We start from the raw sequence: 23,171 nt of genomic DNA, 5'->3' as shown, positions 1-23,171 counted from the left end.
CAGATCTAATTCTACAGTTATATAGGGCACAACACAGCCCTAATTGATTGGTTGACAACAGATCTAATTCTACAGTTATATAGGGCACAACACAGCCCTAATTGATTGGTTGACAACAGGTCTAATTCTACAGTTATATAGGGCACAACACAGCCCTAATTGATTGGTTGACAACAGGTCTAATTCTACAGTTATATAGGGCACAACACAGCCCTAATTGATTGGTTGACAACAGATCTAATTCTACAGTTATATAGGGCACAACACAGCCCTAATTGATTGGTTGACAACAGGTCTAATTCTACAGTTATATAGGGCACAACACAGCCCTAATTGATTGGTTGACAACAGGTCTAATTCTACAGTTATATAGGGCACAACACAGCCCTAATTGATTGGTTGACAACAGATCTAATTCTACAGTTATATAGGGCACAACACAGCCCTAATTGATTGGTTGACAACAGGTCTAATTCTACAGTTATATAGGGCACAACACAGCCCTAATTGATTGGTTGACAACAGATCTAATTCTACAGTTTATATAGGGCACAACACAGCCCTAATTGATTGGTTGATGCTGTAGATGTCTCTCAGCATGAGAATGGACAGGGTAAGAGCCCCCTCCTCTGGTCCTTTTCATCTGACACGGAACAGTAACTCTGGACGCCCTCGCCACGCCCTGAATTATCAAAAAGACAACCCAATAAAAGAGGGGCATTTTTATCTGAGTGGGATCGAAAACGGGCATTTTTGCAATGTTTTTCCCACCACTGTCCATTCAGTTTGACTGTGGCAGTCCGACAAAACCCCCCAAAATCCCATCTATATATATATATATCTGTATCTGTATCTCTGTATATGTATGTATATCTGTATATTTGTCAGAGGCCTAATACCCGGCTGGCCTCCCTCAGACAGTGTTATTATGGCTGAATGTCTCTCTCTGTCTAGGGATGCCTCCCTCAGACAGTGTTATTATGGCTGAATGTCTCTCTCTGTCTAGGGATGCCTCCCTCAGGCAGTGTTATTAGGGCTGAATGTCTCTCTCTGTCTAGGGATGCCTCCCTCAGGCAGTGTTATTATGGCTGAATGTCTCTCTGTCTAGGGATGCCTCCCTCAGGCAGTGTTATTATGGCTGAATGTCTCTCTGTCTAGGGATGCCTCCCTCAGGCAGTGTTATTATGGCTGAATGTCTCTCTGTCTAGGGATGCCTCCCTCAGGCAGTGTTATTATGGCTGAATGTCTCTCTGTCTAGGGATGCCTCCCTCAGGCAGTGTTATTATGGCTGAATGTCTCTCTCTGTCTAGGGATGCCTCCCTCAGGCAGTGTTATTATGGCTGAATGTCTCTCTGTCTAGGGATGCCTCCCTCAGGCAGTGTTATTATGGCTGAATGTCTCTCTCTGTCTAGGGATGCCTCCCTCAGGCAGTGTTATTATGGCTGAATGTCTCTCTGTCTAGGGATGCCTCCCTCAGGCAGTGTTATTATGGCTGAATGTCTCTCTGTCTAGGGATGCCTCCCTCAGGCAGTGTTATTATGGCTGAATGTCTCTCTGTCTAGGGATGCCTCCCTCAGGCAGTGTTATTATGGCTGAATGTCTCTCTGTCTAGGGATGCCTCCCTCAGGCAGTGTTATTATGGCTGAATGTGTGGCACAAAACCCAAAGCAAGTCAATATCCCCAATATTTGAATGTTTTATTTGAGGTGAACTATCCCTTTATACATAGTAATTTGAAGTCGGGTTCAGCGGAGTTCTCAGCACAGATTTGTTCTTTAATCTAATTAAAGTGGTTAGTATTATACTGCAAATGAGCCTCTGATCACTCGTTGTGGTGAATACAAAATGTTTGTTTGTCTGGAGTTTAGTAGGGGCAAATCTCTGTTCTTCTGTTGTCTCCTCCCTCCCTGAGTGTGAGAAACCGGCTAGGTTTTGTGGCGGTGCAAATCAACTTACTTTCTTTCTGCTTAGGCCTAACCCCAGGGCCTGTGTCCCTCTTCACAGGAATCATGACCCTTCTCAACAGGCTAAATTTATACTGTACCAGTATTTTTTTATTAAACCTTTATTTAACTAGGCAAGTCAGTTAAGAACAAATTCTTATTTACAATGACTGCCTACCTCGGCCAAACCCGGACGACGCTGGGCCAATTGTGTGCCGCCCTATGGGACTCCCAATCACGGCCAGTTGTGATACAGCCTGGAATTGAACCAGGCTCTGTAGTGACGCCTCTTGCACTGAGACACAGTGCCTTAGACCACTGCGCCACTCAGGAGCCCTGAAAGTATCTGTGTGCAGGTGGTGAATGAGACTGTATAGCATCACATGCAGTTTCTTTTCTTCAACAGTGTACCTCACTGATCTAGATTTAAAGGGGTGGGGTGTGGAAATTTAGCTCGCTAGTGTTTTTGCCACCAAATAAATGTTTTGGAATTTATGCAAATGTTTCTGTCTAGCGCCAGTCATTATGCTGGAATTTGCCTTATTGATGTAAAATGACATCTCTGGTACTTTTGAGACTGACTGGGTTCCAACCTGGGTCTCCTGTGCACCACAACATTGTGTTAGCCCACTGAGCTGAAGCCACTAGACTACTGAATGATGCTGGGAGGTCTTCAAGTTGAGACAGTTATGGTCAATGGAATGGCTTTTAAAGCAGATCACTTTTGGAGCGTTGATGGCCAGACCCAATCTCTGGATGGCGGGTTTCCAAACCGCTCTCAAAACAACCATGCTTTGCTATGTTTGTCCGTTGACGATACTTGCAGCCCGGTCTCAAAGGTGCAATTACCTTTCGTGAAATACACCTTGTGGAAGCAAACAGCTATATCACCTAGCGTTACTTAGCTCGTGTGGAAGGTCAGCAATAAGCCACTGAAGGAGTGCAAGCATCTATTGAAGTGGCTATCATCCCAACCACTTGTCTGACCCCTCTCTCTCACACCTTCTGTTCCTCTCTAGGCACAACCCACGCCAGATACAGGAAGTCATGCAGGCTTGTTGTTTCTATGGATGCATCACAAATGGTACTCTATTCCCTATATAGTGCACTACTTTTGACCAGGGCCCTATGGGATGCAGCCTGTGTCATCATGCCAGCTAGTGTTCAGCCTGGCCCTATGTAGAAAAGTCGGAAAACAAAATGTGTCTAATAATAGCTCAGTTTTCTCCCCATGTGATCACATTTAGTTTATGTGGAATGTAGATGGTTTTTGTCATATGATGCCCCCTGAAAAAATAAGATGCCTCATTCTGTACCCTTGGAGTTTAACCCTGACTTCAAAACAGGGCCTTCAGTGTAACCCTGACTTCAAAACAGGGCCTTCAGTGTAACCCTGACTTTAAACCAGGGCCTTCAGTGTAACCCTGACTTTAAACCAGGGCCTTCAGTGTAACCCTGACTTTAAACCAGGGCCTTCAGTGTAACCCTGACTTCAAACCAGGGCCTTCAGTGTAACCCTGACTTTAAACCAGGGCCTTCAGTGTAACCCTGACTTTAAACCAGGGCCTTCAGTGTAACCCTGACTTTAAACCAGGGCCTTCAGTGTAACCCTGACTTCAAACCAGGGCCTTCAGTGTGACCCTGACTTTAAACCAGGGCCTTCAGTGTAACCCTGACTTTAAACCAGGGCCTTCAGTGTAACCCTGACTTCAAACCAGGGCCTTCAGTGTAACCCTGACTTTAAACCAGGGCCTTCAGTGTGACCCTGACTTTAAACCAGGGCCTTCAGTGTAACCCTGACTTTAAAACAGGGCCTTCAGTGTAACCCTGACTTTAAAACATGGCCTTCAGTGTAACCCTGACTTTAAACCAGGGCCTTCAGTGTAACCCTGACTTCAAAACATGGCCTTCAGTGTAACCCTGACTTTAAAACAGGGCCTTCAGTGTAACCCTGACTTTAAAACATGGCCTTCAGTGTAACCCTGACTTTAAACCAGGGCCTTCAGTGTAACCCTGACTTTAAACCAGGGCCTTCAGTGTAACCCTGACTTTAAACCAGGGCCTTCAGTGTAACCCTGACTTTAAACCAGGGCCTTCAGTGTAACCCTGACTTTAAACCAGGGCCTTCATTGTAACCCTGACTTCAAACCAGGGCCTTCAGTGTAACCCTGACTTTAAACCAGGGCCTTCAGTGTGACCCTGACTTTAAACCAGGGCCTTCAGTGTAACCCTGACTTTAAAACATGGCCTTCAGTGTGACCCTGACTTTAAACCAGGGCCTTCAGTGTAACCCTGACTTTAAACCAGGGCCTTCAGTGTAACCCTGACTTTAAACCAGGGCCTTCAGTGTGACCCTGACTTTAAACCAGGGCCTTCAGTGTAACCCTGACTTTAAACCAGGGTCTTCATTGTAACCCTGACTTCAAAACAGGGCTTTCAGTGTGGTCTTAAGCCCCTGACACCAGACCACGTTAGGCCCTCTGTCTATGCTCCTACTATCTGTCTCCTTTCTCCTTGAAATTCCGACCCTCTTTAAAGAATAATAAAATAAAACAGGGCATTCACCATGGTTGAATCTCTCCACCGTACCTCTACCTGCTGCACCCACTCCTCCAGAGGCTCCTCGAAACCAGCCCAAATGAATGGCCTTTCCTTTGACCCAGTTGGCACTCTTCCAAGTTCACTTCTTTTTTGGGCTTTTTTAGTTGCCCCATTGATCACTTCATTGCTGGCAAATGAAAATGTATCGGGAGGAGAGGAGAGTCACACTGTTTTTATGAAACCACTTAAGACATCGTCCCCTCATCGTCCCCTCATCGTCCCCTCATCGTCCCATCTTAACTTGTTTTCTCTGCTGGGTCTTTGACTCTAGCTGTCAGACTAAATGGGGACTAGAGAATGGCCTGTGGTTTGAGGGGAAAGGTCCTAGCTAAGTAGGTGAATGGAAAAGAGCAACAGAGAAAACGGAAGCATTAATGAGGCTGAAGCGTGGCTGAACACCTAGTCGAGACAGAATAACATGGTGATGGTCTGAGTCGGTTGTTGTGTCTCCATTGGTCGCTCGCAGGGGTGTTGGTTTTGCTTTTTGATGGCTGGGCAAATCAGGTGGCCTGCTGGCAGTTATTGGTGCAGAAAGGCTTGGAATGAGCAGAGACATGGCGTCTGAGACAGTGTTGTTTTGATTTTGTGTGTGTGCATGCGTGCTCTCTCTTAGAGAGAATCAGAGTTACTGCGGGAAAACCAAAGGAGCTATTGAGAAAGAGAGAGAGCATACACAGGAAGATAAAAGGAGAGAGAGAATAAACAAGGGGGAGAGAGGGAGGGGTTGTGTGTGCACGAGAGAGCAAAAGACAGAACAGAATGCTCACCAGGGTAGCAGGGGAGAGAGAGAGAGAGGGAGGGACTCGTGCTCTCCAGCACGCTGTCTCTCGTTCCCTCTCCCTCCTCTCCAGTGTGTGTGAGAGAGCTCAGTTGTTGGTCGTACCAGGACTAGTCCTGTCACGCAGCAGCAGCCACGTCACCGCCAGGCAGCCCTCACAAGGTATGCATTTCCTCTCCTCTCTCAGAGCAAAACTAACACTGCCTTTCTGTCAAAGAAACACAAGGAAGAACAGTAGGTGGAGGAGGGTGAAGCTTAGCGGAAGCTTTGGGTTGTCTTGGATTGATATGTCAGTGGGTGTGTTCCTCTGCTTTCTTTGTTTGCAATTGTAGTTCCACTAGTAATGTAATTATTATTTTGCTACTGAACATGGGGAGTTGAGTTGTTCCACTGTATCTGCTTGTTTGTTGATGACTGTGTGGACACTGACTGCCTTCAGATCACAAACTTGGAAGAGTGCTCAGCTAGCCTAGGCATGCTAGTATGTGTACCCTGCTAGCATCTGAAGCTAACAGAGATACTATCCTGTCATCTGGACAGCACAGCTGTGCGCTAACAATGTTGTCAGTGTTATCGTGTAGCAACGTTAGCATCACTCTGTTCAGTCCATTTCCTTTGTATGCTGTTGGGGAAATGCTGAATGGGGATGGCTGGGCTGAGAACTGATTACCAAGAAGTTGTGGATTAATCATAGACTGAGCTTCCCTTTGGCTTGTTTACTAGCGAGGGTCATGGAAGCAAGGTAGAAACAGAGAGAGTATTATACCTTACAGAACTATCTATAAGACGAGATACTCCCAGTTACAAAGTATGTGGACCCATGCTTGTCGAACATCTTATTCCTAAGTCACGGGCGTTAGTATGGAGTTGTTCCCCCCTTTGCTGCTATAACAGCCTCTACTCTTCTGGGAAGGCTTTCCGCTAGATGTTGGAACATTGCTGCAAGGACTTGTTTCCAGCCAAGAGCATTAGTGAGTTCTGGTGCTGATGTTGGGCGATTAGGTCTGGTTCGCAGTTGGCGTTCCAATTCATCCCAAAGTTGTTCGATGGGGTTGAGTTCAGGGCTCTGTGCAGGCCTGTCAAGTTCATTCACACGATCTCGACAAACCATTTCTGTATGGACCTCGCTTTGTGTACGGGGGAATTGTCATGCTGAAAGAGGAAAGGGCCTTCCCCAAACTGTTGCCACAAAGTTGGAAGCACAGAATCATCTTGAATGTCATTGTATGCTGTAGCGTTAAGCTTTCCCTTCACTGGTACTAAGGGGCCTAGCCCGAACCATGAGAAACAGCCACAGACCATTATTCCTCCTCCACCAAACTTTACAATTAGCACTATGCATTCGGGCAGGTAGCGTTCTCCTGGCCACCGCTATACCCAGATTCGTCCGTCGGACTGCCAGATGGTGAAGCGTGATTCATCACTCCAGAGAACGGGTTTCCACTGCTCCAGCTAGCTTTACACCGCTCCAGCCGACACTTGGCATTGCACATGTTGATCTTAGGCTTGTTTACGGCTGTTCTGCTATGGAACCCATTTCACGAAGCTCCTCACAAACAGTTATTGTGCTGACATTGCTTCCAGAGGCAGTTTGGAACCGAGGAGGGCACCGAGGCGCTATTTTTACTCGCTCCGCGTTTCAGCACTCAGCGGTCCCGTTCTGTGAGCTTGTGTGACCTACCACTTCGAGGCTGAGCCGTTGTTGCTCCTAGACATTTCCACTTCACAATAACAGCATTTACAGTTGATTGGGGCAGCTCTAGCAGGGCAGACATTTTCCGAACTCATTTGTTGGAAAGGTGGCGTCCTATGATGGTGCCACTTTGAAAAACACTGAGCTCTTCAGTATTATATATTTTTATTTAACCTTTATTTAACTAAGCAAGTCAGTTAAGAACAAATTCATATTTATAATGACGGCCTACCAATGACGGTCTACCAAAAGGCAAAAGGCCTCTGGGATTAACATTTTTTTATAAACACAATATAAATATAGGACAAAACACACATCACAACAAGAGAGACAACACAACACTACATAAAGAGAGACCTAAGACAACAACATAGCAAGGCAGCAACACATGACAACACAGTATGGTAGCAACATAACAACATGGTAGCAGCACAACACATGGTACAGACATTATTGGGCACAGACAACAGCACAAAGGGCAAGAAGGTAGAGACAACAATACATCACACAAAGCAGCCACAACAGTATGGGCCATTCTACTGCCAATGTTTGTCTATGGAGATTGCATGGCGGTGTGCTCGATTTTAGACACCTGTCAGCAACGGGTGTGGCTGAAATAGCCGAATTCACAAATTTGAAGGGGTGTCCACATACTTTCCAGAACTATCTAGAAGACTATTTACTCTGTGTCATTCAGTTACTTTATAAGGAGTTTATCACCATGAGGATGTAGTTTTGGGGTCTCCGTTACTCACGAATGCCGTTCATTAGTGCTGTCCCAGCAATGGCTGCTGCTAAGACCCAACCGGAAGGGAGTTTTGACATTGGTTTCCTCCAAAATGTCACCCTATTCCCAATATAGTGCCCTACTTTTGACCGGTGTCTATAGGCACTATGTAGGGAATAGGGTGTAATTTAGGACAATACCAACAGTCTGTGTCTGAGTGTGTGTAATCAGATTGTTAGCATTAGGCCAGTTGCACTGTGTACATTGATTGGAAGCGTGAGGGGATTGGTCAAATGACTCTTCTTCTCTCAGAGTAGGGAATCTCTGGATTGGGTGACAGCACTGGCAGAGCTTTTACTGACCAATAGGGTTGTAACGGTGACCTGGCAGAGCTCTTGCTGACCAATAGGGTTGTAACGGTGACCTGGCAGAGCTCTTGCTGACCAATAGGGTTGTAACGGTGACCTGGCAGAGCTCTTGCTGACCAATAGGGTTGTAACGGTGACTTGGCAGAGCTCTTGCTGACCAATAGGGTTGTAACGGTGACTTGGCAGAGCTCTTGCTGACCAATAGGGTTGTAACGGTGACTTGGCAGAGCTCTTGCTGACCAATAGGGTTGTAACGGTGACTTGGCAGAGCTCTTGCTGACCAATAGGGTTGTAACGGTGACCATATAACTGTGGTAGTAAACAGACCCAAGATAGGCTTATGAAACCATTTTGAGGTCATACAAAAATGTCAAGAGGAAATGTGAACTCTGCTGAAGCTGGATGGGTAGTACTTTAACTGAAAGTCTATATAGCAGTTTAGGACTTTATATTGATTCCTATCTTGTGTTGACTCTCTCTGCAAAGCCACAACTGCTTTGTCTATAAGCACTCCTCTACATTCGGCTAAAGGGTGTACTATGTGCATGACAGAAACAGGTGGTGAGATGGGGTTTTGGTGTGAACTTTCCTTTCTGATGTTTCCAGTTACTTCAGGCCTTTTGTTGTGAGAGTTAACAATCAACCCAATCACGAGAAAGAACCGAGAACCAAGGGGATAGAATCAGGAAGCCTTTGACAGATATCAAGCCATTATCTCAGTTTGCATTTGATATGAGCTTGAATGCGAGCAGAGGAAGCTCAACAGTCCAGAGGTGATAACCTGTCGTCATAGACACCTTAATCCAGGCCTTGTTCTGTTGTTCACATCCCCTCTGTCATCCCCTCTGTCATCCATGGCTGTTCATCCTCTCTTCAACCTCTCCAGTTCTTCCTCCCTCATCTCTCCCTCATCGCTACAGCCCCTTTCATCACCCTCTACCTCCAGGGTGGACGTGTCTGCCATCTCCAGGCTGTCATTGAGCCTCTCCCTCCGGACCCCCAGCATCGGACCCCTAGCAGAGCTGAAACTCTAGCCTACTCTGGGTCTGAGACGGTCCACCTGAGAGGTTGTTCTCCCTCTTCCTGCCATAGTCCAGGAAATGGCGAGGCTGTCTCACTAGGTGGCGGATTAGGGTAAAGTTGCCCCTAGATGCTGATCTTGGGTCAGTTCTGCATTTCCCCCACTCACACAGATATTCTATACATTGGCCTCTTGGTCTCCCCTTCCCCAGAGCCTGGGTCGTGACTCGTGTTCATCATACACCATACGGACGAAAACGTACTGAAACAGGGAGGGACTACCTGAACTTCTCCAATAAGAAACGTTCCTTTTCATTTCCTGTTGCAAACTGTTTTCAAGCATTCTCCGCTGCCTGCCCTAATAAACACAACCCTGGACAAGAGGCCTGACATCTTCAGGTTCATTTCAGATAGAAGAAAAGAGACGTTTGTGGTTTGTTGGCTGGCGTGTACTAGATTAGCCTGGTTTTCCTGGAGCTACTGTGTCTGTTTGTGGGTTTCCTGCTCCACCATGTTGGGCTGATTTCCCTTCCTCCACCGCCTTGTCCCAGTTGCTCTGAGGTCAATGATAACATGCCACAGTCTGCAATCTGATAAACACTGTTCCAAGCTAGGAATACGTCCCAGATAACTGTGTCCTCACTATTTGGCCATGCTAGTAGGTACAGTCCCTAACAGTAACTCATAACTCCTGTCCTTGGTAGCGTTGGCCATTTAGTGATTGACACCCACAGCTCGTGAAACACGGATAACACCTTTCGTCCGAGGCACCATGATCTAAATCTGTCACCCTGGGAAGCAGGTCGATGATGCATCACCTCCTCCGCCAGACGGTTTCAGGCACATCCCCAATTCCCACTTTGCCAGCCTCCCTCCCTGTTGGCTATAGGCCTTAATATCCAGTTCATCTCCCTCCTCAGGGTCGACGGTGTGGAGCTCTCTGCTCGCTCTCCACGGCTTGTCCCCTGTGTGATAGCTCTCCTCTGGGTTGTCAGACGTGTGGAGTGAGATTGTTGCTGACACCTCACCACACACCATCAGTTCTCTCTTACAGCCATGAGCAGTCCCAGGTTGCATCTGAAATGGCACCCTATTCCCTTCTGTCTAGAGCCCCATGGCCCCTGGTCATAAGTAGTGCACTACGAAAGAAATAGGGTGCAATTTGAGATGAAGTACTAGTCCCATCATCTCAGTGTCAACACCTATCTCTCTCTTTATGGCCCTGCCTGGACTTCCTGTCGAGGCCTGCCCCCACAGTCAGGAAGCTCTTCTAAAGGTTTTAAGGTGAGCTCCCACTTCTGGACTTTCTCAGTGAGAGATTATTCAAATTCAACAGGAGTTCAATGAGTCAGCGCTTGTCTAGACATTTCAAGTAAACTTTTGTTCAACTTTTTATATTCCTCACCATTGTGTGGGACGTTGAAATGTCATTTGATATAATGATACAGTACCGCCATGTCCAGTCAAAGTCAAACAGATAATTTTTTTACTTTGTGCGTTGTGTTTTTTCAATTGTGTTTGTTGACTGGTGCTTGGCTCTGGTGGTGGCTGTGGACAGTATCTTGGCTGGCGTGCTGGGTGTCGGTGACTGAGGGCCTCCCTGTCACGTGTGTTGAGTGCTTTTATTTATGGGGGCAGTCGGTGCTTTTCTACACCGGCTGTAAATCAGGAGAGTAGCCCTTCCCCCTGCTCAGTGGCCAAGCCAGCCTGAGTCAGACCCTCCAGCCCTCCTCTCCCCAGGCTCCAGCCCTCCTCTCCCCAGGCTCCAGCCTCCTCTCCCCAGGCTCCAGCCCTCCTCTCCCCAGGCTCCAGCCCTCCTCTCCCCAGGCTCCAGCCCTCCTCTCCCCAGGCTCCAGCCCTCCTCTCCCCAGGCTCCAGCCCTCCTCTCCCCAGGCTCCAGCCTTCCTGTCCCCAGGCTCCAGCCCTCCTCTCCCCAGGCTCCAGCCCTCCTCTCCCCAGGCTCCAGCCCTCCTCTCCCCAGGCTCCAGCCCTCCTCTCCCCAGGCTCCAGCCTTCCTGTCCCCAGGCTCCAGCCCTCCTCGCTCCAGCCTTCCTCTCCCCAGGCTCCAGCCCTCCTCTCCCCAGGCTCCAGCCCTCCTCTCCCCAGGCTCCAGCCCTCCTCTCCCCAGGCTCCAGCCCTCCTCCACCAACAGTATATCTGTAATTTCCCATGAAGAGAAAACGTCCCTTACATTAATGCTTGCTCTTCCACTGGTTTCTCACTCTAAAGCACTGCAGTAGAGAGATCATTGGATAGTGGATGCACTTCAGTATCTCCAAACCTTTCCAAATCACTATTATCTGGCTTTAGAGTTAGCCTTGAGTATATTGACCTCTAACTTTAGAGGTCAGCTTAGCCTTTTAGATGTTCCCTCGCCTTCTAGGCTTTAAAAAATCCCTGCCCTTTTGTACCTGCTGACATAAATGTTTAGTCTGGTGGTGTTGACCAGGCTTGATGTAAATGGTTAGTCTGGTGGTGCTGACCAGGCTTGATGTAAATGGTTAGTCTGGTGGTGCTGACCAGGCTTGATGTAAATGGTTAGTCTGGTGGTGTTGACCAGGCTTGATGTAAATGGTTAGTCTGGTGGTGTTGACCAGGCTTGATGTAAATGGTTAGTCTGGTGGTGCTGACCAGGCTTGATGTAAATGGTTAGTCTGGTGGTGCTGACCAGGCTTGATGTAAATGGTTAGTCTGGTGGTACTGACCAGGCTTGATGTAAATGGTTAGTCTGGTGGTGTTGACCAGGCTTGATGTAAATGGTTAGTCTGGTGGTGTTGACCAGGCTTGATGTAAATGGTTAGTCTGGTGGTGTTGACCAGGCTTGATGTAAATGGTTAGTCTGGTGGTGTTGACCAGGCTTGATGTAAATGTTTAGTCTGGTGGTGTTGACCAGGCTTGATGTAAATGGTTAGTCTGGTGGTACTGACCAGGCTTGATGTAAATGGTTAGTCTGGTGGTGTTGACCAGGCTTGATGTAAATGGTTAGTCTGGTGGTGCTGACCAGGCTTGATGTAAATGGTTAGTCTGGTGGTACTGACCAGGCTTGATGTAAATGGTTAGTCTGGTGGTGTTGACCAGGCTTGATGTAAATGGTTAGTCTGGTGGTGTTGACCAGACTTGATGTAAATGGTTAGTCTGGTGGTGCTGACCAGGCTTGATGTAAATGGTTAGTCTGGTGGTGCTGACCAGGCTTGATGTAAATGGTTAGTCTGGTGGTGTTGACCAGGCTTGATGTAAATGGTTAGTCTGGTGGTGTTGACCAGGCTTGATGTAAATGGTTAGTCTGGTGGTGTTGACCAGGCTTGATGTAAATGGTTAGTCTGGTGGTGTTGACCAGGCTTGATGTAAATGGTTAGTCTGGTGGTGTTGACCAGGCTTGATGTAAATGGTTAGTCTGGTGGTGTTGACCAGGCTTGATGTAAATGGTTAGTCTGGTGGTGTTGACCAGGCTTGATGTAAATGTTTAGTCTGGTGGTGTTGACCAGGCTTGATGTAAATGGTTAGTCTGGTGGTGTTGACCAGGCTTGATGTAAATGTTTAGTCTGGTGGTGTTGACCAGGCTTGATGTAAATGGTTAGTCTGGTGGTGTTGACCAGGCTTGATGTAAATGTTTAGTCTGGTGGTGTTGACCAGGCTTGATGTAAATGGTTAGTCTGGTGGTGCTGACCAGGCTTGATGTAAATGGTTAGTCTGGTGGTGTTGACCAGGCTTGATGTAAATGGTTAGTCTGGTGGTGCTGACCAGGCTTGATGTAAATGGTTAGTCTGGTGGTGCTGACCAGGCTTGATGTAAATGGTTAGTCTGGTGGTGTTGACCAGGCTTGATGTAAATGGTTAGTCTGGTGGTGTTGACCAGGCTTGATGTAAATGGTTAGTCTGGTGGTGTTGACCAGGCTTGATGTAAATGGTTAGTCTGGTGGTGTTGACCAGGCTTGATGTAAATGGTTAGTCTGGTGGTGTTGACCAGGCTTGATGTAAATGGTTAGTCTGGTGGTGTTGACCAGGCTTGATGTAAATGGTTAGTCTGGTGGTGCGACCAGGCTTGATGTAAATGGTTAGTCTGGTGGTGCTGACCAGGCTTGATGTAAATGGTTAGTCTGGTGGTACTGACCAGGCTTGATGTAAATGGATAGTCTGGTGGTGTTGACCAGGCTTGATGTAAATGGTTAGTCTGGTGGTGTTGACCAGGCTTGATGTAAATGGTTAGTCTGGTGGTGCTGACCAGGCTTGATGTAAATGGTTAGTCTGGTGGTGTTGACCAGGCTTGATGTAAATGGTTAGTCTGGTGGTGTTGACCAGGCTTGATGTAAATGGTTAGTCTGGTGGTGCTGACCAGGCTCCAATGCCTCTCCTGCCTTACTGCGGCGCCAGAGTGTTGACTTTGCAGTCGTGCGGATCGCTGACCCGTGTGGATCCATTTGTCTAATGTTTGACGGAGAAGCTTCTTGAGTGTTTTTTCACGAGGCTGACCGCGGCAGTCTGGAAAGCACATGAACCTGCTGAGGGAGGGGTTTTGACTAGCGTTTAACTAGCGACCACAGGCACAGTCTGTCTGCTTTGTTTGGCCTTCTGAGGTCATTACCACAGCTCTAAATGTCCTGTTAAACCACATACACATGGTACAGAATGGTCCTGAGAGGAGTTCAGGAGCCGTATGTATCAACCTCCTTCAGTAGAAGTGCTGATCTAGGATCATATGTATCAACCTCCTTCAGTAGAAGTGCTGATCTAGGATCATATGTATCAACCTCCTTCAGTAGAAGTGCTGATCTAGGATCATATGTATCAACCTCCTTCAGTAGAAGTGCTGATCTAGGATCATATGTATCAACCTCTTTCAGTAGAAGTGCTGATCTAGGATCAGATGCCTCCTGTCTACTGAGCGCAAACTTGAACGTTGTGAAAATTCTGTGCAACTTCCGGCTCTGTACCTGCTTTAAGTTACAGTTTTAACGGTGGCCAAGTAGGCTACTGTGGCTATTTGATTATAATGTTGGCCTACCGGAGTGGCCTACCATCAAAAACAATGGAGAAATATGCATCCCATTAAATGTTTATATGGAATTAATGTTCTATCGTTCAGCCTAAAGTAACAGTCAATGTGTGGTGTTCAATATAGGCCTACATTCCATGAGACTTTTGAAAATAACACGCAGGGCTTGACATTAACCTCTTTATCCACTTGTCCTTCGGACAAAAAGGTGAGTGAAAATGTTGTGTTTGATGCAAGAAACCACTTTACAAATTAAAATATATTTATATTCCCATACCATTATTACAAATTATACTACCTTTTGCTTATTGGCTACTTAGCTTATTCAAGACATCTCAAAACACTTCCCCTTTTAAGACATCAAAAAACAGTCTTTCAAACTGAGTGGCACATATATGGCAATGGCTATTTGCATATTTTATTTATTTGACCTTTATTTAACTAGGCAAGTCAGTTAAGAACAAATTCTTATTTTCAATGACGGCCTAGGAACAGTGGGTTAACTGCCTTGTTCAGGGGCAGAGCAACAGATTTTTACCTTATCAGCTCGGGGATTCGAACTCCCTACAACAAAATATCTTGCACAGTTAATTTTGCATGCTAAGTCTTGCATATATATATTTTTTCTTCGGTATATTACATTGAAAGTGACTAATTGCGTTGATTCGATCACATTTCCCACAGTATAGCGAAACGTTGATAGTGTTAATAACTAAAGGGGAATATAATAAGATGCCATTTGGGAAGGTGTTTTGATACTTTGATGGGGTGTGTTTTCAGGCTCCGTTGCCAGCGTTCCATCACGCCCAAGTGGGCATGGAGAGACAAAGGAAGCACCACAGGTAGCAGTGGCAAGTGGTCAGGACTCTGAGCAAAGGATCCTGGGATAGATAGGGTCGATAGGCCTCCAACCAACGTGGCGTTCAGAACATTCAATAGGAGCGGCGGTGGAAACCTGACCAGCAGGGCCACGGGAATGTACATCAATCTAACACTCTCACCCGCTGGCACTCTCCAGTCCCTAAGAAACCTCTCTCTCGCTCTCTCTCACATGACTCCTACAATCTCCCTGAAAATATAGCATGCTATCAAACAACAAGGACATTAACCGCGACAATAACAAGCTATTTTGACTTTGGCGAGCAGCACCGCTACTGATTAACCAAATGAAAGACACTTTGTCAGAAATGTCTTTCTACAAGCCACATCAGGACAAGTCCTTCAGATGGTTTCCATGTGTTTGATAACGTTCCGATCCCTCCATTCCAGACATTATTATAAGCTGTCCTCCCCTCACCAGCCTCTGAAAGCAGTACACTAACAACAAGTACAAGCTGTGGTGCTGGCCTTATTGCCTCCTTGTCCAGGAATGTTTACAGGAAGTTCATTACACATTAATGACACCAACCCAGAGGGGAACACTATCTGGCTGGCCTGGCTGCAGGCATGTGATGACTGAGTCCTCCGTTCAGAGGCTTGAGAAAAGCCAGGGCCTCTGGTGTTTCCAGCCACTCAGAAACTAAAGCACATGACCATTTTTATTAGAACCTCTTCTTTTATGTGATTTAGGTGTTTAGGGACATTTTGGAATGAGAGAGACAGGAAGTGAACCAAGCCTTTCTGTGTTTCATCCTGAGCCATACAGCCTTGTTAGGTATCCCTGCTCTGGATAGGGTGCACGCTAGCTGTTGAGTGAAGACGCTGATCTTGGGTCAGTTTAGCATTTTCTCCACTTATGGTTAAGGTTTGAATTGGGGGAGGGGACACTGATCCTAGATCTGTACCTAAGAGAAACTTAAACCCGGAGCATGCACAGTAAAGGTGCCTGATAAACATCTGACAAATTACTTGTGTTTAGTTTCCTTGATCCTGGACGAGCCTCAAATATGTTACGGCCCAAGTTATCTACGTTACAATACATGAACCACAACAAACCTTTGGCCGATATGAAGAAACGCCACCCAACCATGGCTGAGTAAGATGGATGCACCTCTAGCCTTGCTCCCACACACACATACATACACACACACACACACACTTTCTTCCCTGGAGGGACTCACACACCGTTAACTTGTACACAGCCCCTGGGAGGAAGAGTAGCCATGCCCTATCACTCTCACTGGGCTCTGCCGTAGCAAACAGCTGCTGATGACTCTGCTGGTTGTAGCATCCTGTGTTGCTAGCAAACCCTGCACCTCTAGCGCTTCATTTGATCTCTCTTCCTACAGAGAACAACTAGAAATGTTCCTTCCGTTCCTCTCTTTTCCTCTCGCTTTCCTTCTGTCTCACCCTCTTTCATCCTATTCCCAGTGTTTGGACTACTTCTGACCAGCCCATATATAAATTGTGCACTCTATAGGAGATAGGGTGCATCCTGGGCCACTGCTGATGAGTGAGGGGAGCGTCATTGGACGGTCCGCCGTGGGTAGTCTAAGACGATTATAAATCAAATCAAATGTATTTATATAGCCCTTCTTACATCAGCTGATATCTCAAAGTGCTGTACAGAAACCCAGCCTAAAACCCCAAACAGCAAGCAATGCAGGTGTAGAAGCACGGTGGCTAGGAAAAACTCCCTAGAAAGGCTGGAACCTAGGAAGAAACCTAGAGAGGCTATGAGGGGTGGCCAGTCCTCTTCTGGCTGTGCCGGGTGGAGATTATAACAGAACATGGCCAAGATGTTCAAATGTTCATAAATGACCAGCATGGTCTAATAATAATCACAGTAGTTGTCGAGGGTGCAACAGGTCAGCACCTCAGGAGTAAATGTCAGTTGGCTTTTCATAGGCGATCATTCAGAGTATCTCTACCGCTCCTGCTGTCTCTAGAGTTGAAAACAGCAGGTCTGGGACAGGTAGCACGTCCGGTGAACAGGTCAGGGTTCCATAGCTGCAGGTAGAACAGTTGAAACTGGAGCAGCAGCATGGCCAGGTGGACTGGGGACAGCAAGGAGTCATCAGGCCAGGTAGTCCTGAGGCATGGTCCTAGGGCTCAGGTCCTCCGAGAGAGAGAAAGAAAGAAAGAGAGACAGAATTAGAGGGAGCATACTTAAATTCACACAGGACACCGGATTAGACAGATATAACAGACTGACCCTAGCCCCCTGACACACAAACTACTGCAGCATAAATACTGGAGGCTGAGACAGGAGGGGTCAGGAGAAACTGTGGCCCCATCCGATGATGCCCCCGGACAGGGCCAAACAGGCAGGATATAACCCCACCCACTTTGCCAAAGCACAGCCCCCACACCACATTATACAATGGCTTCATCTCAAATGCCACACTATTCCCTACAAAGTGCACTATATAGGAAGGAAATCGGGTGGGACGTATCAATCCTTAGATTAGATCAACATTATCATCCCATCAGGGGGTCAAAGAAAAAAGACTAAAGACACAATACATAAAGACTGAATGATGGACAATAACATTCATATGAATAGTGCAATAGGCCACAGCACTCCAAGTTTACATCACCATTGTTTACATCGCTCTATTGTTTACCTTGTTGTTGTCGGCCCTGTCTTTGACGGTATGAACATCTTACAGCGTGACATTAAAGACTACCTCTCACACTGTCGGTGGATCATCTCTGTGTTGATGTTGTAAAATCACTAGACTTGGCTTTCAGAAAAGATGTGCATCTTTAAGATACAGTGGAAAGATGCCTCGGTGGGTGATCATAGTGAACCAAGGGAAATGGGTCAGAGATGTTTAAACATGATGTAATATGCCATGGCGTTCTGTCTCACAAGTTCCTGTTCATCTGTTCTGGGGCAGGATGGAGGAAAACCGTTCAAGCCTAAGCTTGGGAAAATGCTAGGTTCCACATCGGGATGAAATGGGAAGTTTAAAGGAAATGCTGTGATGGAAGACAAAGGCTAGATGCTACAGGATTGTGTCTAAATAGTCTCCTGAAGCAATACCACAGGTAGAGATGATACTGTTTTCATGAGTAAGGTAACGTTGTCCCCAGGCCTGGACACTGATCTTGGGCCTGTTTTTAATTCCCACTTATGGGAATTGGGGGAGGGGAAGCTGATCCTAGATCTGTACCGAGGGGAAACTCTGCTCAGTAATTCTGCAATATCATTCTCTCTTATTTGCTGAATTTCAGTAGATGATAAATCCTAACAAAAAGGTTAACCCAATGAGTGCCACCGCGACGCCGGCGCCATTTGGACTTCTTAACCCCTTTTAAAGCTACAGACTTCTGGGTACCATTGGATTAGTAACTTCTGCATCCATTGGTACCAGCCGTTAATTAGTCTGTGGTCAACGGGGGCTGAGCTAGAGCGGCGTTTGTGAGACAAGATCTTTTTACAGAAACATCTATAGAGTCTGAATGGTTTGAGCTGCAAACTATTAAAAGCTATCTATGAAAACTAATCTCACGAACACGCACATGTAACATGTTTTGCTCTATGATGCCCACAAGCTACACGAGTGATTAGAAGGTAATGGGTTCTTCTACATAGAAGATCATAGGAAATCCCAGGACATAGTGTCTATAATACTGGAATAAGCTCACATAGTTGATGTCACAAACTCCAAACTCCACACAGTTGTCACTGACTAGTTGGATATTAATTTCCCATTGAGTAAACAATTTCTGTACTTACAGCATTCATATAAATTCATTCAGTTTTTTGCTTTGGCGGACCTTGTTTTTTTAATTGTTTCTTTGTCAATAAAACTCATGAATGCAACTGTTTGCCAAATTGTTTTGTGTTTTACATGTAGCTCTGGTTCTCCTGAGATTTTTTGTTGTTAAACACTTCATTTTGATGCTAAATACACTGAATAAAAATATAAACACAACATGTAAAGTGTTGGTCCTATGTTTCATGAGCTGGAAAAAAGAAAATCCCAGAAATGTTCCATACACACAAAAAGCGTATTTCTCTCAAATGTTGTGCACACATTTGTTTACATCCATGTTAGTGAGCATTTCTCCTTTGCCAAGATAATCCATCCACCTGACAGGTGTGGCATATCAAGAAGCTGATTACACAGCATGATCATTACACAGGTGCACCTTGTGCTCTCCCAGGCCCACCCATGGCTACGCCCCTTCCCAGTCATGTGAAATCCATAGATTAGGGCCTAATGAATTTATTTCAATTGACTGATTTTCTTATATAAACTGTAACTCAGTAAAATCTTTGAAATTGTTGCATGTTGCGTTTATATATTGTTTCAGTATATAAGGCCTGGACATGCAGATGAATGAAAAGCAGATTTGTTTTCTGGAGTCTCAGATACGGTTAACATCTGACTTTATTTAATATTTAGTTTGGCATCTCTGGACTGATAGGGTTAACAACTGACTTTATTTAATATTTAGTTTGGCATCTTTGGACTGATAGGGTTAACATCTGACTTTATTTAATATTTAGTTTGGCATCTCTGGACTGATAGGGTTAACAACTGACTTTATTTAATATTTAGTTTGGCATCTCTGGACTGATAGGGTTAATATCTGACTTTATTTAATATTTAGTTTGGCATCTCTGGACTGATAGGGTTAACAACTGACTTTATTTCATATTTAGTTTGGCATCTCTGGACTGATAGGGTTAACATCTGACTTTATTTAATATTTAGTTTGGCATCTCTGGACTGATAGGGTTAACATCTGACTTTATTTAATATTTAGTTTGGCATCTCTGGACTGATAGGGTTAACATCTGACTTTATTTAATATTTAGTTTGGCATCTCTGGACTGATAGGATTAACATCTGACTTTATTTAATATTTAGTTTGGCATCTCTGGACTGAAAGGGTTAACAACTGACTTTATTTAATATTTAGTTTGGCATCTCTGGACTGATAGGGTTAACAACTGACTTTATTTAATATTTAGTTTGGCATCTCTGGACTGATAGGGTTAACAACTGACTTTATTTAATATTTAGTTTGCCATCTCTGGACTGAAAGGGTTAACAACTGACTTTATTTAATATTTAGTTTGGCATCTCTGGACTGATAGGGTTAACATCTGACTTTATTTCATATTTAGTTTGGCATCTCTGGACTGATAGGGTTAACATCTGACTTTATTTCATATTTAGTTTGGCATCTCTGGACTGATAGGGTTAACATCTGACTTTATTTAATATTTAGTTTGGCATCTCTGGACTGATAGGATTAACAACTGACTTTATTTAATATTTAGTTTGGCATCTCTGGACTGATAGGGTTAACAACTGACTTTATTTAATATTTAGTTTGGCATCTCTGGACTGATAGGGTTAACAACTGACTTTATTTAATATTTAGTTTGGCATCTCTGGACTGATAGGGTTAACATCTGACTTTATTTAATATTTAGTTTGGCATCTCTGGACTGATAGTGTTAACAACTGACTTTATTTAATATTTAGTTTGGCATCTCTGGACTGATAGGGTTAACATCTGACTTTATTTAATATTTAGTTTGGCATCTCTGGACTGATAGGGTTAACATCTGACTTTATTTAATATTTAGTTTGGCATCTGTCAGTGTCGGCACAGAATGTTGTTATTATGCTTGTCTATGCAGGGGAAATCTTGGTTCCGCATTCCTAACTTACTTTCCCTAAAAGGCACCCTACTCCCTTTATAGTGCACTACTTATAGTGCACTACCATATGGATCCTGGTCAAAAGTAGTGCACTATATATAAAATAGAGTGCCATTTTGGACGCAGTACTATTTATGACATTTCTTTTCTCACCTGGTGGTCACTGAACCCTCTCCCTCTTCAGATGAAAGCTCCAAAAACAGACACAGAAAATGGCACCGTGTCTGAAAAAATATGGCTTTCATGTTTTCTCTGTCACATCATATCAGGCAGGAACAAGCTTTCACTTCAGAATGAGATAGGGTGTGATTCTAGACAGATGTAATGGGTCTATATTGGATTACTCATATACTGTAGTGCATTGACAGTATCAGGCCAGTTGTTTTGTACATATGGGATCTGAATACATTGGTAACACCATGAGCTTATTTATATAGAGCCCACAGTGTTATGTTTATAGAGCCCACAGTGTTGTGTATATAGAGCCCACAGTGTTATTTATATAGAGACCACAGTGTTATTTATATCGAGCCCACAGTGTTATTTATATCGAGCCCACAGTGTTATTTATATAGAGCCCACAGTGTTATTTATATGGAGCCCACAGTGTTATTTATATAGAGCCCACAGTGTTATGTATATATAGCCCACAGTGTTATTTATATAGAGCCCACAGTGTTATTTATATAGAGCTCTAGTTAAAGTGGTCCCATTTTAATTCACCAGCTGGACAGCTCCAGTTACAGTGGTCCCATTGTAATTCACCAGCTGGACAGCTCCAGTTACAGTGGTCCCATTGTAATTCACCAGCTGGACAGCTCCAGTTACAGTGGTCCCATTGTAATTCACCAGCTGGACAGCTCCAGTAACAGTGGACCCATTGTAATTCACCAGCTGGACAGCTCCAGTTACAGTGGTCCCATTGTAATTCACCAGCTGGACAGCTCCAGTTACAGTGGTCCCATTGTAATTCACCAGCTGGACAGCTCCAGTTACAGTGGTCCTATTGTAATTCACCAGCTGGACAGCTCCAGTTACAGTGGTCCCATTGTAATTCACCAGCTGGACAGCTCCAGTAACAGTGGACCCATTGTAATTCACCAGCTGGACAGCTCCAGTTACAGTGGTCCCATTGTAATTCATCAGCTGGACAGCTCCAGTTACAGTGGTCCCATTGTAATTCACCAGCTGGACAGCTCCAGTTACAGTGGTCCTGTAATTCACCAGCTGGACAGCTCCAGTTACAGTGGTCCCATTGTTATTCACCAGCTGGACAGCTCCAGTTACAGTGGTCCCATTGTAATTCACCAGCTGGACAGCTCCAGTTACAGTGGTCCCATTGTAATTCACCAGCTGAACAGCTCCAGTTACAGTGTTCCCATTGTAATTCACCAGCTGGACAGCTCCAGTTACAGTGGTCCTATTGTAATTCACCAGCTGGACAGCTCCAGTTACAGTGGTCTCATTGTAATTCACCAGCTGGACAGCTCCAGTTACAGTGGTCCCATTGTAATTCACCAACTGGACAGCTCCAGTTACAGTGGTCTCATTGTAATTCACCAGCTGGACAGCTCCAGTTACAGTGGTCTCATTGTAATTCACCAGCTGGACAGCTCCAGTTACAGTGGCCCCATTGTAATTCACCAACTGGACAGCTCCAGTTACAGTGGTCTCATTGTAATTCACCAGCTGGACAGCTCCAGTTACAGTGGTCCCATTGTAATTCACAAGCTGGACAGCTCCAGTAACAGTGGACCCATTGTAATTCACCAGCTGGACAGCTCCAGTTACAGTGGTCCCATTGTAATTCACCAGCTGGACAGCTCCAGTTACAGTGGTCCCATTGTAATTCACCAGCTGGACAGCTCCAGTTACAGTGGTCCTATTGTAATTCACCAGCTGGACAGCTCCAGTTACAGTGGTCCCATTGTTATTCACCAGCTGGACAGCTCCAGTTACAGTGGTCCCATTGTAATTCACCAGCTGGACAGCTCCAGTTACAGTGGTCCCATTGTAATTCACCAGCTGAACAGCTCCAGTTACAGTGTTCCCATTGTAATTCACCAGCTGGACAGCTCCAGTTACAGTGGTCCTATTGTAATTCACCAGCTGGACAGCTCCAGTTACAGTGGTCTCATTGTAATTCACCAGCTGGACAGCTCCAGTTACAGTGGTCCCATTGTAATTCACCAACTGGACAGCTCCAGTTACAGTGGTCTCATTGTAATTCACCAGCTGGACAGCTCCAGTTACAGTGGTCTCATTGTAATTCACCAGCTGGACAGCTCCAGTTACAGTGGCCCCATTGTAATTCACCAACTGGACAGCTCCAGTTACAGTGGTCTCATTGTAATTCACCAGCTGGACAGCTCCAGTTACAGTGGACCTATTGTAATTCACCAGCTGGACAGCTCCAGTTACAGTGGTCCTGTAATTCACCAGCTGGACAGCTCCAGTTACAGTGGTCCCATTGTAATTCAC

At 45.4% G+C, this 23,171-nt stretch overlaps 1 protein-coding gene across 4 annotated transcripts in view; it reads left to right on the top strand.

Annotated features, from left to right (window-relative positions):
- LOC106609678 (oxysterol-binding protein-related protein 8) overlaps positions 1-23,171 on the top strand; it is a 164,830-nt gene that overhangs the window by 40,361 nt on the left and 101,298 nt on the right. The window contains exon 1 of one of the 4 annotated variants that reach the window (XM_082977805.1): positions 5,289-5,484. The exons of 2 other annotated variants lie outside the window; for them this stretch is intronic. In XM_082977805.1, the coding sequence (XP_082833931.1) occupies positions 5,304-5,484 (181 nt within the window). In that variant the 5' untranslated portion in view covers positions 5,289-5,303. Of the gene's footprint in view, positions 1-5,288; positions 5,485-23,171 lie in introns of those variants that run through there. One more of the 4 variants, XM_082977808.1, reaches the window with a different exon arrangement.

This window comes from Salmo salar, chromosome 07, assembly GCF_965601325.2.
Source record: "Salmo salar chromosome 07, fSalSal1, whole genome shotgun sequence".
Classification (NCBI taxonomy): Eukaryota; Metazoa; Chordata; class Actinopteri; order Salmoniformes; family Salmonidae; genus Salmo; species Salmo salar.
The sequence above is the reverse complement of the archived record's forward strand: the minus strand, read 5'-3'. Positions and strand labels throughout refer to the sequence as shown.